The sequence below is a fragment of the Coenobita brevimanus genome, chromosome 115 (assembly GCF_032717465.1).
Source record: "Coenobita brevimanus isolate Jiangsu-jjx chromosome 115, ASM3271746v2, whole genome shotgun sequence".
NCBI lineage: Eukaryota > Metazoa > Arthropoda > Malacostraca > Decapoda > Coenobitidae > Coenobita > Coenobita brevimanus.
The window spans coordinates 2726627-2742979 of record NC_137068.1 but is presented as its reverse complement, the minus strand read 5'-3'; the positions used below and the strand labels follow the sequence as shown (position 1 = coordinate 2742979).

Here is a 16353-nt window from a genome sequence, read left to right as displayed (position 1 = left end):
TGTGTGTGTGTGTGTGTGTGTGTGTGTGTGTGTATATGTAAAACTGTTGGTGTGTACATGTAGTTATAGACAGGTGTGTGTGTGTGTACGTGCGGTGGGAGGAAGTGGAGTGGAATTAGCTGGAAAAAAAAATTAATCTAATGTTTAGTGTAAGATGAACAGAAGTAACTGTGAATATAACAGGGAAAAAGACAAGATAATGGGTAGGGTGATGCGGTGGCTCGGTCGATTTAGCACTAGCCTTGTGTTTGGAGGGCAATTTGCTGTGGATTTGAGCCCCCTACGTACCCCTGAGTTTGATGTAAGGTCACAGATTTACGCCTCTTGGTAGAAATCAACCAACCCTTCACCATATCTCAGTCTGCTGCCATTGTCTTCCATTTCACCGTCTGTGCTTTATATCTGGGTGTAGGTGGGTGAGAGGAGTGGGTTTATGTGGGTGCAGGTGGGGTGAGAGGATGGGTATATGTGGGTGTAGGTGGAGTGAGGGGATGGGTATATGTGGGTGTAGGTGGAGTGAGAGGATGGGTATATGTCGGTGCAGGTGGGGTGAGAGGATGGGTATATGTGAGTGAAGGTTGGGAAGGTGAGAAGACTGGTCGTGTGCGGGTGTAGGTGAGGGATGAAGGACAGGATCAGTGTGGGTGTAGGTTTGGGAAGAGGCGTGGGTGTATGTGGGTTTAAGTGGGGGGAGAGGGAGTGGGTGTATGTGGGTGTGAGTGGGGGGAGAGGGAGTGGGTGTATGTGGGTTTAAACTAGAGCTGTCAGGGTTGCAATTGGAGTGGTTGCAAGTTATCAGATACCCTCACAAGCTTCACCCACTCTCTTGTTGTTGTTGTGTTGGGTGAAATTGAGGGCTGGGATGATGATGATGATGATGATGATGATGATTGTGTTACTAGTGGAGGGTATGGTGATGATGATGAAGAGGGTGATTTGTGGGAATAGGACTGGGGATGATGATGGTGTGATGATGATTATTATTTCAACTGGGAATAAAGGATAGCATAATGATGATGATGATGTAACCTAATGCTATCCATTTCTCTACACACCTGTCTGTCTGTCTGTCTCTGTATCTGTCAGTTTTTTTATCGATATCTATCTGTTTATCTCACTGTATCATTCTGTAGCCAGTCACCTTATTCCCAGATGGGGTGACCACAAACAAGTCACCTCTATTCACCCATATAAATACCTATGTCATCCAATTCACAAGTTTAAGTATTTATGTAACCTAATCCAAGCATCTAAACACTGTACCTGTGTTATCTGATTCACAAGTATATTTATGTAACCTAATCTAGGAGTACAAATACCTCTATAACCTAATTCAGAAGTCTAAATACCAACGTAACTTAATTCAAAAATCTAAAGACAGTAAAACCTCCATATAACTGGCTAATTGAGGAGAAGCCTGATCCAAAAAAGCTGAAAATCCATTATATTCAATGTCTCCCTCTGAGGTGGAATTTTAAGCCATGTTTGAAAATAAATGACTTGAACAGCATACTCTAGAACTAAAAATGAAAACTGTGCCCATTTTACACCAACATGGCCAATAATTTTGCAGTTTATTTCACATCCTTGTCATTGCACTTGCACATGAAACACATTTAATGCGCCCCATTGTGCCCCGTGTAATGGATATTGTTTGGTATAGCTGATGGAAATTTGGCAGCTTTGTTGTATCTGTTAAATCCGATATCTAGTTTATCGGGGTATGCTAAATTGAGGTTTTGCTGTAGGCTACCTGTAAAATGTAATCAGTGAATCTGAATATTTATGTAACCTTTGCAGACGGCGGAACAAGCAGCAGTACGGGAGCCGAGGTGGGTCAAGAGGAGGCAGGCCTCGAGGATCTGGCATTCCTGTTGTCAAGGGAGCCGCAACACTGCCCACCCAACTGCCCACACCACCCACCCACACACATGCCCACCAGGTTTGTGTATCGTTCATTCATGTATCATTGGAGTGTTTTAGTGGTGGCATTGGAGGCTTTGTGCTCTTCTGAACTGTTTGATTGCAGTCTTCCTCCATTACATTCATTCATTCATTGCCAGACGCCATGTATCCCACACGGGGTGGCCAAGGGCTTAGAGTTAATTGTTTTACAGGGAGGGGCACTAATCCTCCACCAACCCCACTTGACACGTAGGGATGCCAACAGCATCTGGGTGTTCCCAGGCGGTCACCCATCCAAGTACTAACCAGACCCAACGTTGCTTAACTTCGCTAATCGGACGGGAAGCGGTGTACTCAACGTGGTATGGCCGTTGGCTCATTACAGCAGGCATGTAATTCCCTTCTGGCAGCAAACTCGCACCCCATTTATATCCAGCTTCCCAATGCAAGAATTAACTGTTACTCCCAGTCCTCCATGTATACAGCAGATCAGATATGGAGCTGTCTTCCTTTGTCTGTATTTCTTTCTGTGTGTGACCTCCAGTCTTTTCATTGCAGTGTGTCCAGGCATCTTGAAATGAATGGATTCACAGTTTTCTTCAGCTACTGATCCATAACTGTGTTCTCTTATAGCAGTTGTATTGATCAGGTTAATCACCATTTTCACACCTGCAACACCTGAAATTTTAATGTTTTGGTGGCTGTACTACAGCTACTGGCTGCATTTTCCAATTCTCATTTTGCATAGCACTTTTTTTTTTTTTTCAGTTTCACGTTTATTCAGAAGCAGTAGCCTTTTCATAAGTACTCCTGGGCTTTTGTTAGCCCCAGCCCAGTCAGATTCTGCAGTCTTGCCTCAGAATAATTCCTTTTTTGCACTATGTTCATCAGCCAAGTACAGTATGCCTTATTGCCGTCAGTTTAGTTGCTTCATCTATCGTTATACCACCACAGGAAATTATGTCTAGTTGATCTTTTTGTTAATCCACACATTTTCTCTTCAATTTGGCCATATTTTAGTACAGTAAATCCCTCTGGTCCCTAACACTGTCTGCACTGTTTCAGTCCTCCTCTGTGCTCACTTCAGCTTGAAACCTACACATTTTGATTCCTCAGTTTCCACGCTTTCCTTGTTGAGGTGTGCAGTATGTCATTTTCTTTCCCCAAATCATTAAATTCCAAATCACACACAAAGAGCCTGTATTGTGGAGTACTTGACTCTCCACCAACCACTTTTGCATTGGATTTCCTAGCTAGAAAATAAGTATAATCAGTTTAACCTTTAGGACCACTTGATTCATACATAATCAGTCTGCTTGCTCCCTTTGATAACCTTGGTCCGTATTCTCATTATGTAAGGAGGCTCCCTGACACCTCTTCCTAACTACTCATTAATATCCTCAATTTTGCTTCTTTACCCTTTTAATGTTGACATAAATTGCATAGTAACTCACAAGAATATGGTAACAGAGCAGAATTTGAAATGAACTGATAAGGAAGAGGTGTTAGTAAGCATCCTCACTGCACGAGAACGCCACCCCTTGTGTTGCAGGTGGCCGTATTTATTTTCTGACCTTTAACATTCCTGGTATCATATCCCAGCCCACCATGTACCCTTTCATAACCAGGAGTTTATTCTTTTGTTCAGTTAATCTCCTCTGAGCATTATGACCTTTCTCATTTAACATGCAGTTTATCCCAGAATTTCTTTGTCTTTTCACATAACTCATGTGGGATGCATATGCAGATTCATTTGCTAGGATATTATATACTAACTTTATCATTTTCACCTTAATTTAGCCCAGATTTTTGCCATTTACCAGTGTATATATATCATAAAGCTCAGGGGGGGAAAAAAAAAAAAAACTACGATGGTTCTGCATCCTTCCCATAACAATTCTTCATGGTTACTGTCATATTTTTGATTTAATCTCTTATTATAGCTCACCATTTAAGATGGAGAGATGGTAATTTTAGGCAGAGTTTATGTGAAAAGAGTATTAGAGTAATTTCAGAACCAGTTTTCTCACATTCTTTTTCTCTTTCTTCATCACCTTGTCTACTTTACCTTCCACTTAGTAATTACAATCATTACACTTCCGTTCCTTAATTTTTTTCCTCCTTTCAAGAATTTATAAATATAATTTTTACCTGTGATTACCCTTGTCAGGTCTTTCCACCGACATGATGTACATGCAGCACACATCCACTCGTCTCATCTCCTTCAGATTTCTTTAGTATCTTCCCTCTCTTCCTTTCATTATAATGTAAACATTTAAATTGTTTAATCCAATTTTGGGAAGAAAAGTCCTCAGGTGTATTTTACTGCATGGATTTATTGTATTTGAAATTGTTACTTCCTGCATTTAGGAATGATTTTTATATTTCAAGGTTTTAGCCACCCAACTGTGTCCACCCACCACCTTTAGTCAGATCAAATATGTCTTACACTTTAGTGTTAATAAAAGTGAGCAAAATAGTGCACATTACTGATTTGTGTGTGCATAATGTTTATGGTCTTTTGCAGATATTAATGTAGAAAATGCCGATGTATGAAAGTATGTGACAAAAAGATCAATAAAGGCAGACCATTAAATATATAGTGGTGGTAGGACTTTTTTCTTTTTTTTACTGTTTTGTGGATGTAATATAAGATTAGTCGTGACTGGTGTTGCCCGTGATTTGTAATTTTTAAAGTAAATATTCCCCAACTTCAAAGTGGTGTAAAAATGTTTTAGCATGTAATTCCACAATACTGTGTAAATATTTATCAGCATCACCCTTAAAATTCCTTCTTTGGGACAGGGCATCGGTGTTGGGGTATGGGGTGGTGGTAGTGACACTCTGCGCACATACTGCACTGAAGACACCCCCGCCTCTGTCTCCCATGCTGCCTCCATCTCCGACCTCTCCCAGCTCTCCATCCCCGGGGAAGAGGAGAGGGACAAGGATGACCCCTCCACCCGTCGGCCTCAACCGCAACTACGTCCCAGCCTCAACGACTCTGGTGACAACTCCTCGGACAATGACAATCTCTTGGAGCAGTGCATACAGTCTGCAATGCCCAAGGTGAGGTGCTGTTGAGGTTAATAGATAGCCCTCATTTTAAGTCATTGGTACGTCCCATCAGTCTGTCCGTCATCCAAATTCTGTAGTTACTTGTGAAAATTAGCTCTAGAATATGAGGCTAGCTCCGAAAAAGTGCAGTGGAAATGTTGAGTCATCCATCCATCATCTAATCCTACGTTGCCCCATGAGGAGCGTAGAATCCCGAGGCTAGGCAAGTTGGTCCTGGCATTTAAGATGAGAGTGACCAGCCTCACTCATCCCTGAGTGGCATTACGTAAGCAATTAACCCCAACCATCCCTTGGATATAAACCTTCACCGGCTTAATCCGACTGGAGCACCACTATTACCCACTAAACCACCAGGCGCCAAAATTTGAGTCATAATATTGTCTTTCTGCCTCTGAGCTACGTGAAGTACAGTACGTTGCAAAATTATGAGAATCTAGGCCAAGTTAGAGTAAAAACAGTATAGGCTACTCCATCCAAGCATTTAAGGCAAGGGGGACCAGTTACTAATCCCTGAGTGGCATTATAAGAGCAGTGACCCCAATCACCACGTGGACTCTAACCTTTTGAGCCATATAAACTAAACCACCTGGCACTGCATTTGAAATATTGCAAAACATATCCCCATTTTGAAGGGATCAAATCTTGACAGCTGTATATTATGTTTTATTAATACAAACTACCAAAGATTTGAACAGCAGGCTATAGAGAACATTTCCACACAACTGGTACTGTGAACTCCAAAAAATTGAGTTTAGTCTGTTGGCATTAGGGTTGAAGAGTGTGTGTGTAGATGGTATGGTCATGTGGAAAGATTGGCTCTAAATAAGGTGGTAGTAGTAGTAATAGTAGTAGTAGTAGGAGTCCCAGGTTTGACATGGTAAGTGAGTGTGTAAGAAAATGAGGTGTGGATATTCACAAGGATTCAGTAGAGAACTGATGGAATTGAGTTGGTTGGAAGAATTATGTGTGGAGGAAGATATGATAAGGATTAAGCACTTTTTTTTTTTCTCCCATGATAATCATCATTGGACTGACTCTCTTTGTAGGTAAAGCTAAGTGCATCAGTAAAATATAAGGCCAAACCATATAGCCAAACTATGGCACTTGGTGGTTTAGTGCGTAATTAAGGCACTCCAACCAGATTGAGCCTGTGTTGGTTTTTATCCAAGGGGTGGTTTGGGTTTATTGCTTATGTAATATCACTCAGGAATGAGTGAGGCTGGTCACTCTTAAATGTCATGACCAACTTGCCTAACCTCTGGCTCCTGCACTCCTCATGGGGCAACACAGGATTAGATGATGATGATGATGATGATGAATTGATGGTTAGACCTGTGAAAGAGAGCCAAGAGTCCAAAGGTTTGCATAGTGAATGAAGGAATATCTGACTCATTTCAGTGAGCATGTTTTTGGTTAGTTCTTCCTCTGTCATGTTTTCTACTTCCTCTGCTAACCCTATCCTTAATTGGGAAAAAGGAAGTCAGGATGTTGATGATGTACATAGTGACGATGATAATGATGATAATGATATGTTTATGTAACCAGTGTGCAGAAGTGTAGGGTATTATATCCTACTTCAGGCAACCGTTTTCAGCACAGTAGAAACTTTAGGGAATTTAAGTCCTAATGCCAGACAGTTTAATTGATGTCAGGGAGGGTCCAACTCCTTGACTGGTTCAAAGCATGTTTTTAATAAGGTTTAAATCAAAAGTGTTTAGTTGTCCAAAAAGCATGCATTAAATGGTGAATTGTCTTTAACCAGAAAGTTCCAGAAGTCAGTTTTGCTTCATCCAGTCTTTTCCCATGAAACCCCATTATCCCAGAAGATGTGTGGAGATGATACCCAACAGCCTAGTGCATTTTACAGGAATGTAAGACTTTTTTAACAAAAATCTGCAAAATGTACAATGGTTACTGTTTTGGTTACACTACTTGTATTATATATTATTAAACAGATTATGTAAATATTGCTAAATCTCCAAGTACAAGTTGCTCTTCATAATTGATCAAAAAGCATTAGTCTGGAAGGTGGGTGGTTTGCCAGATGAAAGATAGATTACTTGGCTGAAGGTAAGGAACAATACCACTTGTCCTTTATAGAAAAAGTCTTACAGTATGTTTTGTTCTTCTGATATTTAACCTTGTTTGTTATATTTCAGGCACGTCCTGGTGCCAAGGTAAAGGAGGTAAAACTTGGGGTGAAGCGTCATGGGTCTGGTCACCTATGTTCCCATGGTCCTCCCCCTGCTGCCACTGGTCCTCCACTGGCATCCCCCCGACACTCCCCCCATCACCGCCCTGTTCCAGTAGCAAGAGTTACACCAGCTGTGAAAGTAGGTGGGGCTAGAGTCTCACCCCGACCATCCACAACCTTAGAGGAGGCCCCAGGTGACCAGGTTCGAATGTGGGCCACAGAGGGAACACCGGCTGCCTTCTCTCGTGCTGATTCATTGTCATCGTTAAGCTGTGATGATGAGGCAAACAGAGCAAGCAGAGACTCAAGCCCAAGGCCTCAGGAATCCACACATTCACAGGTTCCTCAACAAAAGACACAACCACAACACCCTAGAACCTCACATGTGCGGAGTGTTCAGGGAAGAGGGCAGGATATGGATGAAGAAACAGAAGTGCCAAGGCAGTTTGCTGTGGAGGGAACACCTGGTGTATTTTCTCGTCACTCTTCTTTGAGTTCCATCGAAGGTGAAGAGGAAAACACAGCAGTCCCAACAAGCAGTGCACAACAGCCTGGAGGCATAAAAAATTATGTGGTTGAAGACACACCAGTATGCTTCTCCCGCAACTCATCTTTAAGTTCGCTGTCTGTGGAATCATTTGGAGAAGAAACGACGCCAACTGAGCAAGCCCTCCTCCAACAGTGTATCAGTCAGGGAATGCCAAAGAGTAAGAGTGATTTGGAGGGCCGAAGGAGACGGCGTGGTGGCTCTCGCATTCCAGCACCCTCATCTCGCTCTCCAGCTCGCCTTGTTCCAGGTGTCCCTATGCAAAGGTTGACACTGTGCCGAGAAGACCCACCTGGACAGGCAAAAAACGCAGGGATGATGGCGGCAGCTCCGGGCGACACAAGCGCAGCCGCCGCCATCGCAACGCCCGACGCAGAGAGCTGCAAGCTGCGAACAGACTCAGAGCAGAGCGAGAAGAGTGAACGAGCATACAAGCAGATTGACGAACAGGGAGAAGAGGAGGAGGAAGAGGAAGAGGAAAGTGCAGCAGATCTTACAGAAGTTGACTCTGAACAGACAGCAACCACAGCAGAAATTGCCCCCACCAAGAGTGACATGACAAGTGAAGACAGTGGTGCAACAGTTGTGGATACTCTTAAGCAAGACTCAGAAATCGCACCAGAGCAAGAGGAACGCATCAGTGTAGGCTCAGGAGAAGGTGTGGGATCATCCCCAGAAGAAAAGCCTTCCTGGGCTGATGCAAGGAATTCCACAGAAAAATCATCTTCTGAAGGCCGTAACTCTGATACTTCTGTCACAGCATCAATGTCCGAGTCTGGGATGTTGGCAATAGAGGCCATGAAAGTTGCTCGTGCTGTTGCAGTAGAAGCAAAACAGTTGAGCAGCGATGAGACGTCCCACATGTCGCACAGTGTTGCCAGTGCTGCTTCTGATGCATGTATTGAAAATATCAAACCACCATCAGCAATGGGAAGTCTAGCCTCGATGTCCAATAGTTTGACAAACAGCGCAGAGGAACACCGTGGCACACGACCAAATAACAACCGTCGTCTAGAGTGTCGTCACACACGCCGTGTCCCAGAGATGGTGAGACGAGCCCTCGGAGAGCAGGAATATGGCTCCACAGAGAATATGGCCAGCATGGCAAGCTCGTGCCATTCCAATGTTGACAATATTCCTCCTCCATCAATGCTGGATGATGATATGGAAAATTCCATGATAAGCGTGGCATCCATAACATCAGAGGTGGCTGAGCAGCGAGACTCTCCACCCTCACCCCCAGCTGACCACACAGCACAGGTTGCTGTTCCAGCTCGCCAACTGGCAGCGGTATTCCAGCAAGAGGCTCTTAATGCTGCCTCCACACTTACCTTGACTGGAGGAGATGAAGCCTCAACTTATCAGGAAATCACTGATATTACAGAACATGAGGAGACTGTTGGTCCTGCTAGTGACACTGAACTGGCTGCTGATGACCTCCCTGCTGATATACCTGACCTACCACAAGATGGCTTCGCCCCGCTGTGTGGATCAGCTCATTCTTCCCCACACAGACAAGGCACACCACGTACCCGCAGACAGTTGGCCAAAGATCGATTCCGTACATTTACTCGAGACGGAGAATTATCATCTGATGCCACCCCTTCCCAAGATACAGATCCTACTCTGGTTGAGGCTCTCCCAGCTTCTCCACTGACTGGTCGAACACCAAAGCAGCGAAGACAGGAGGATGCTGAGCGTTTCAGAACTAGAACCATATCTTCAGAAGGCTCTGGTCAGGAGACTGGTAGTGAGGTTGTTCCTCCTGAAGATGGTGTGAAAGAAAAAGTCAGCCCCAGGAGATCACCCAAGAATCGACGTCTGCAAGAGCCAAGTCGATTCCAGACACACACCATCAGTGACTCTCAAGCTACACCAGAAGGAATGCAAGAGGCATCACCTTTGAGGATTGAGGATGCAGACACACAGGCAGACTCCCAGACAAAGCTTCAGGGGCGACAGTCATTCAGGCAGAGACGTCAGGAGGACAGGGAGCGCTACCAAACTCGCACCATTGATGTACCCTTAGCCGATATTACACCAGAGCCCGTGGTTGATGATGAGGAGAAAGGAACTGATGGTGCACTTGTTGACTTCCAGGATAGTAATGAAATGCTAGATTTGACTGCAGAGCAACTGGAAGCACTGCAGCAAGATGCCAACATTGTCATTTGCACTCTCAATGAAACACGAGAGGCAATGACCAGTGAATCTTCAGATCTTTTAAGTGAGGAGAATATCCTAGACATTGAAACTCTAAGCTTAATTTCCAATGAAGATGATACTGAGATGAGAAATTTTCTGCAGGACTTTGATGATGACCCACCAGATAAAGAGGAGGAGTCTGATGCGGAGGAAGAGGTGGAGGAGAAGCCAGTAATTCGACGGCCAAGGATCGTCAAACCAGGGGAAGAGACACCAAGACCTCAAGAAGAAGAAGAACCATCTGGAAAAGGTATCAGGGGGAGAAGAAAGCCACTGTATTCTAGTGCCAAGAGATACGGAGCTCCCAGTAAACCAGTTGCCAGTGCCACAGCAACCGCAGTCAAAACAGCCACAGTCAAACCAACTCCTGTTAGGCCAAGTTCTGCGTCTCCAGTCAAACCATCCTCCCCCAAGTTACCCCGGGCAACACGAGCATCAGCACTGCGTCAGAACTCAAATTTGCAGAAAGGTGGTAGTAGTGGGGAAGACAGCCCAACAGGGAGAGCAACTGGGTCCTCAGCTGGTAGTAGTGCGGGTTCCAGTCCGCGGTTAGGGCCTGGCTCAAAAACGATAAATACTGCGACTGTTACCAGGCCGACTCGATCTAAGTCATTAGCTAGGCCAGGCCCTGAGCCACCAAGGCCATTGCAGCGACAAAATACTTTTACCAAAGATGACAGTGATAATCCTCCTAGTCCAGAACGAAATGCACAGGGTGAATCAAAGAAGGCTGTGGCCACCACTAACCGAGGCACCGTCAAACCCAGGCTCAGACGTGACATTGTTCAGCCCAGTCCAACTATGCAGCCTGGTTCTGCAGGTCACACAGGAATACCAAAGAGCGGGAGTCAAGACCTTAGTCCTACCAAAGGCCGTCCCCCACAGCACAAATCCACTAGTCTAACACGAGATGTTCGACCACCCACCTCATCTGATGTGGCACAGTGGCAGCATGACACTAAAAAGACGACTGTGAAAAAGGAAGTAACCAGTCGTATTGCAAACCTGTGGAAGAAAGTGGAGCGTGCACAGACCAAACCCAAGGATGAGAGGAGTGATACAAGAGTGTGGATATCCAAGAAGTCACCGTCTGCCACGGAATCCTCTCTTCAGCCCTTAGTGCGAAGTTCTACTTATGAAAAATTAGCTGTTTCTGGAGGAGGTACTGGAGGTGGTGATGCTGGAAAGACCAAGACAAGATTAGGATTAAAGCTTGCTAAGCTCAGAGGCCGGGATACTCGATCATCGCCACCTTCAGAGGCTACTACCCCAGTTGACTCACGGCCACATTGTTTGGTTAGTCCGACACGCAGTAGGGTTATAGATGCTGGAGGTCGAACGGAAACTGTTCATCTGCGCCAGCGACCTGCCACCCACCCTCCTGGAACTCACGTGGGCCAGACGGATGAGGACCCCGAGGCCCGAGCTAAACGTTTGTCTCGTCTCGGTTCATTCATCGTGGTAGGAGAGGATGGGAGAGTTCAGTCACCACCACAGTCTGCAATCGTGCCCCCTTTTAACTACCAACCTCCAGCAGCACCCAGGGTTAAGTCCGCTGTTGCTACACGTATTCCCCAACCCTCCAAGTCAGTGTTATCAAATGCCCCGTGTGGCCGTGACGACAATGGTAATGCAGCTGATCCATCCGTCACGACCTGGCGACCTTGACCCAACCCTTTGCCCCCCGATGAAGGCCTAGGGACCCAGGAAACTCAAGATCCCAACTACTATTATGGAGGAGGGGCCATCATCGGGCCATATGACCTCTGTGATCCTTAATTTATGTACTCATGAACCTGACTGCTGTTTACTGCTCCTCATAGTCATACGATAATAATGTTGTGTGTAGGAAGCGGATGTAAGTATGGATCTGTGCCTGTATAGGAGTATCAGCTGAAGTCAAGCCCAGAGGAGGATGTGTAAAAAAAGATCTGGGCCCAGGTAGGATTTAGTCTGTATCCATCACACCACGTCATAGTCCAGGCTCCAGAACTATTCTAAGGTGTACATAGTCTATTGTTTCCCCCACAAGCACCATGTTAGTCAAACTGCTGTATACAAAGACTTATTTTTACTCAATATTCCTCAGCATTATTCTTGCATTTAGTTTTAGCTTTGCTTTATGGCAGTATTTTCCACATCATAACGTTTTGGGTAGTTCTCGGGCCTGGTCATTTATTCAGTCTTATAACAAGCTATTTAGATAAATATTTAAATCCAGCCTTGCCCCACCACACTTGTATAGGAGTCCAGAAAAGAATATACCCAAAGGAACTGGCTACATCATATGCTGAAGGAATAGCTTTAAGGATGAATCTAGTTCTTGCATTTATAGTGTGTTTTCCTTCTGTTTTTGTGTTTGAGAACTATTTATTTGCAAATTGAGCCACCAGTACGTAGCCTCTTACTGTGGTATAACTTCCTTTTCTGTTACACATATTATTTGTAATTTTTTATTTTTAATAAATATGCATATTCCTTTTATTTTTAGTACACATTTATCTCCATTTCGCTGGAACCTCAAACTTTACTGTGTTAAAATTAGCTTTGCAAGCTTACGATAGGAAATGATCAGCGACTCTAGTAATATCAGTGCGAAACTTCGTATTATGTAACAAAAGATATCGTAAAACTGTAAGAAATAGCATCTTTGTGGGAGTCTTAACAATGAAAATGAGGTACATTATGGATTAATACGGTAATGTAGGAGTTAAAGTGCCCTTGCGCATTTAGCCACGAACTTGTTTACCTGAGCTTGATAGGCAACAACAACCCACGAGTGGCCGCCGTGCACGTGCCTCACTGCCCTTAATTTTTCGTGTTTTGTCTCACCACACGCTTATCCTGGACCCGTGACATGAAGCAGGTAATGTATGAAATATTGTAGATTAGTAATTTATATAGATGTGGATACTTACGTGCAAAATAGCGGTGGAAAAAGCGTGTGATCCTAGTGGCTTGGGGTCTTGTTTCCCCGTTTCCCCTTGGGAGGAACATACCATTATTATAACTATGTGCATTTATTTTGGAAGCTGATTTCTTCATCTGTATTGCCTATAAAAGATCAGGGATAGTCTGGGAGTCATTTATCAAACATTGGCTAACGATTTTAATATTAAACCATGGTTTTCTATGCCGACTGGTATTTTGCAAAGTTCGTCATGTGCAGCACGTTTTTGGGCCGGAGGATGGGACATATAGCCCTGTGTTGACCTGTGACCATTTAATATTTTGCATCTGAGTAACATAATCACGACCAAACTTGCGAAATGGGATTCTGGAAGCGGTCACGTGTATCGTAGTATTTAAAAGGTTGGCCATTTAAAGTACTGATGTAAACACACTGCCGGCCATTTAAAGACCCAATGTAAATATACACCAGGTCGGCGGCGCCTTAGCATCGGTTTCCATACAGTTTAATGCTTATATATATATATATATATATATATATATATATATATTAATGGTAATTCTCCACAGACATAAGAATGGTCATGTTTTCGAAAATAAACATTGATGAAAATGAATTAACTTAAGTTTGCAAAGGGAAAATAAAAGGAATGCGAGTTGCAATGTGGAGTCTAATGCATTTCATTTTTATGTATCAACAGATTTTGAACGGATCCGGGTCGTTTCGGCCTTAAGTGATGTAGGCTGTAACTAGCCCAACCCAACCTGACCTAACCTAACCTACCTCACCCCAACCCAACATCATAACCCAACCAACCCAACACAACCCAACCTAACCTAACCTAACCTAACCCAACCCAGCCTGACAACATAACCAAACTTCAGCAATGTCTTCTTGAAGTTTGGTTATTTAGACTGTGTTCAATTTAGGCAGTATATATGTTGTTTAAGCTGCTTGGATGTTACAGCCTAAATGACTTACGGCTGAAACTACCAGGACCGCGTCTGTGTGGGCTACAGTACTTTGGGCTATTATTATAGACATGGGGATATAATTTATTCTGTATGATGTTCATTTTGGTAGTGCCGTTGTTACTGAACCGATTCAAAACTTCAGCATTATAATTTTTACTTGTTGGGAGTACCTTGTGAGTGCGATACGAAGATATGTAGATTATTACCCAAGTCAGTTTCTAGTTCAAGGTCAACTGCTAATGAAAACTTCCCGTGAAAAAGTCGGTAAATATCAGATAATCGTTTATCAACTTAAGAAGAAATGGCCTAATCAAAATCGCCATCAGCAATAATTGTTTAATGATAAAAAAAAATACAAATACCCACTTTTGTTCCCAAAGTTCTGATATAGCTGTACGATATTCGTCGATGGATTTGGTGTAAAGAGTGTGCTTTTAAATTATTCTGGTTTACCCTGACTCTGAAAAATAGTGGTAGATGTTAAAAGATTTCCCTTCCTGTCATCATGAGTTACTGTATAATGTGTTTTTTAGTTTATTAGGATATTTGTCATTTTGGATATAATTTCCATCTATTATGTTATAAATTATTTGGGATACTTAGTAGGGTAATTAGTAGTGAAGATAGCTTCCAACTTATAGTCTTTAGTTCAGTGTGTAGCTAAGGCCTTTGAATTTAAGGTTATGTCTTTTGTTGGGTTAATTTGTTATACCAGATGCTAACAGATGCTTGACATTTAGCTCAGGCTTACACAAAACATCAAACAGAATCTTGTATATTGTGAACAAAATGTGAATATGATCGCTTAGGTGTATAGAATGCAGAACACTAGGACAACCTATTTTAAAATCTAAGACCGTTTTCTCTTGAAATGATTCTGCCAGAACTTACTTGCATTAGGAGAACTAATGTCAATTAAAAGTTAAAGCAGAAGAAGCAGAAACGTCTCCCCAGATTATTAGCAGAAAGCAGAAGAAATTTATTATACATGTAAATTAGCAGACAGCAGAAAAAGTTTTCTGAGTGCATACATGTAAACTCAGTCACTACTTAGGCATCATTTTTTATTTTATTATTGCTACCTCCATGTGTGTATGTGTGTGTGTGTGTGTGTGTGTGTGTGTGTGTGTTTCAATTCAAGAGGAGACCTGGAACTGTAGGGGTTTTATATAGCCTTTGTCTATGCCTTCAGTACCCTACTTTAAATTCCTCCTAAGTAGTAATAATAATAATGATAATAATAATACCCTAATAAAAATAATAATCTGGTGGTAGCATGAATAAAATAAAAAAAAGGCGTTATCGTAGTGAACCAATTAATGAGTCAGTGATAAGAAATTCAAATTGATAAGAGTGTCAGGATTTTAATGTACGGTACAGTATTTTTCACCATTTGGCACCATTAAAGCCTATTTTCCTTAACACCTTTTCCAAACATAATTATTTTAGCATATTACACCCAAAATTTTTCTTGTGTTCATGCCATGTTAAGAGGTATGAGTAAGGTACCATACAGGGAAAATGTAAAGGTGTACTGTGCAAAATAAATCACTTAGGAAAAGGTGCTAAAAGGTCTTGTTTGCCATAGATAACACTGCTCATTATATTTCCAAACTGATTATTTTGCACACATTAAATTAACACACAAGCATTATAAGGAATTTCTTGCTAGCATATACCTAATAGTGAACTGTACTGAGCTGTTGAATGAAATCTGAAGGACATTATTGGCATCTTATAAGGTTCTTGCCTGTTTCTTGTGATAATGTTTGAGAATGAGAAAGATTAGGAAGATGCCGAAGCTTACAGTGAGCAATATTCGCGTTGGCCTGGAGGTCTACTTAACACCCTTTCTGTAGTGATTTATTTTGCCTGTTACATCTTAGTATTTGCTTGAAACTTTATATTGTCTTCTTAATATCAGTAACTCCTAAGTCATTCTTTGCCACTTGTCTGAGTTTGCATATCATTAACTCTAACTTATTGTTAATGTCACCAGTCTGATATTTCTCTCTCTCTCTCTCTCTCCCTTGTGAAATATAGTTCTCATCTTACATTCTCTACTTTTCCATAAGGAGTGCTGTATTTTTAAAGTCTTCTTAAATTCAGTTTCGATGTCCAAAATAAATCACGAAGGAAGAGTGGTCACAGAATCTCCAAGCACAACAAAAGCATGGCCATTTTGCTTCCTTTTTCCTCACTTTAATATCACAGAACTATGGCCATTTTTCTTCATTTTTCCCTCACATTTAATTTCACATCACAAGCATCTCTCTGGTGGTCTGGGGAGGAATTTGTTGTTGACTGCCATTCTGTCAGGGTTGTCTAGAGCATCACCTCCAGACACACCACTAGACGGGCGAGGCGTCAGATAGTGTACATAGGGGAGTGTGTACATAAAAGTGTGTACATAAAGGTGTGTACATGGAAGTAGGTGTACAGTACATAACCTAGTTTTGAGTGGCAAGGGAAAGTACTTTTTGGCTAGCATTTACCTGTGTGTGTTTATATATATCCCTTTCTACTGTAACGTTGGTGC

The 16353-nt window shown here is 42.6% G+C and overlaps 1 protein-coding gene and 1 non-coding gene across 2 annotated transcripts in view; one reads left to right on the top strand and one right to left on the bottom strand.

The window, feature by feature from the left end:
• LOC145418605 (uncharacterized) overlaps positions 1–12385 on the top strand; it is a 182443-nt gene extending 170058 nt beyond the window's left edge. The window contains exons 23-25 of the mRNA XM_080286973.1: positions 1801–1942; positions 4711–4974; positions 7143–12385. Of these exons, the coding sequence (XP_080143099.1) occupies positions 1801–1942; positions 4711–4974; positions 7143–11597 (4861 nt within the window). The 3' untranslated portion in view covers positions 11598–12385. The remainder of the gene's footprint in view (positions 1–1800; positions 1943–4710; positions 4975–7142) is intronic.
• On the bottom strand, positions 2162–2281 carry LOC145418653 (5S ribosomal RNA). The gene has a single exon (XR_013900720.1). It is a non-coding gene; the product is annotated as a 5S ribosomal RNA (ribosomal RNA).
• Positions 12386–16353: the final 3968 nt, after the last annotated feature.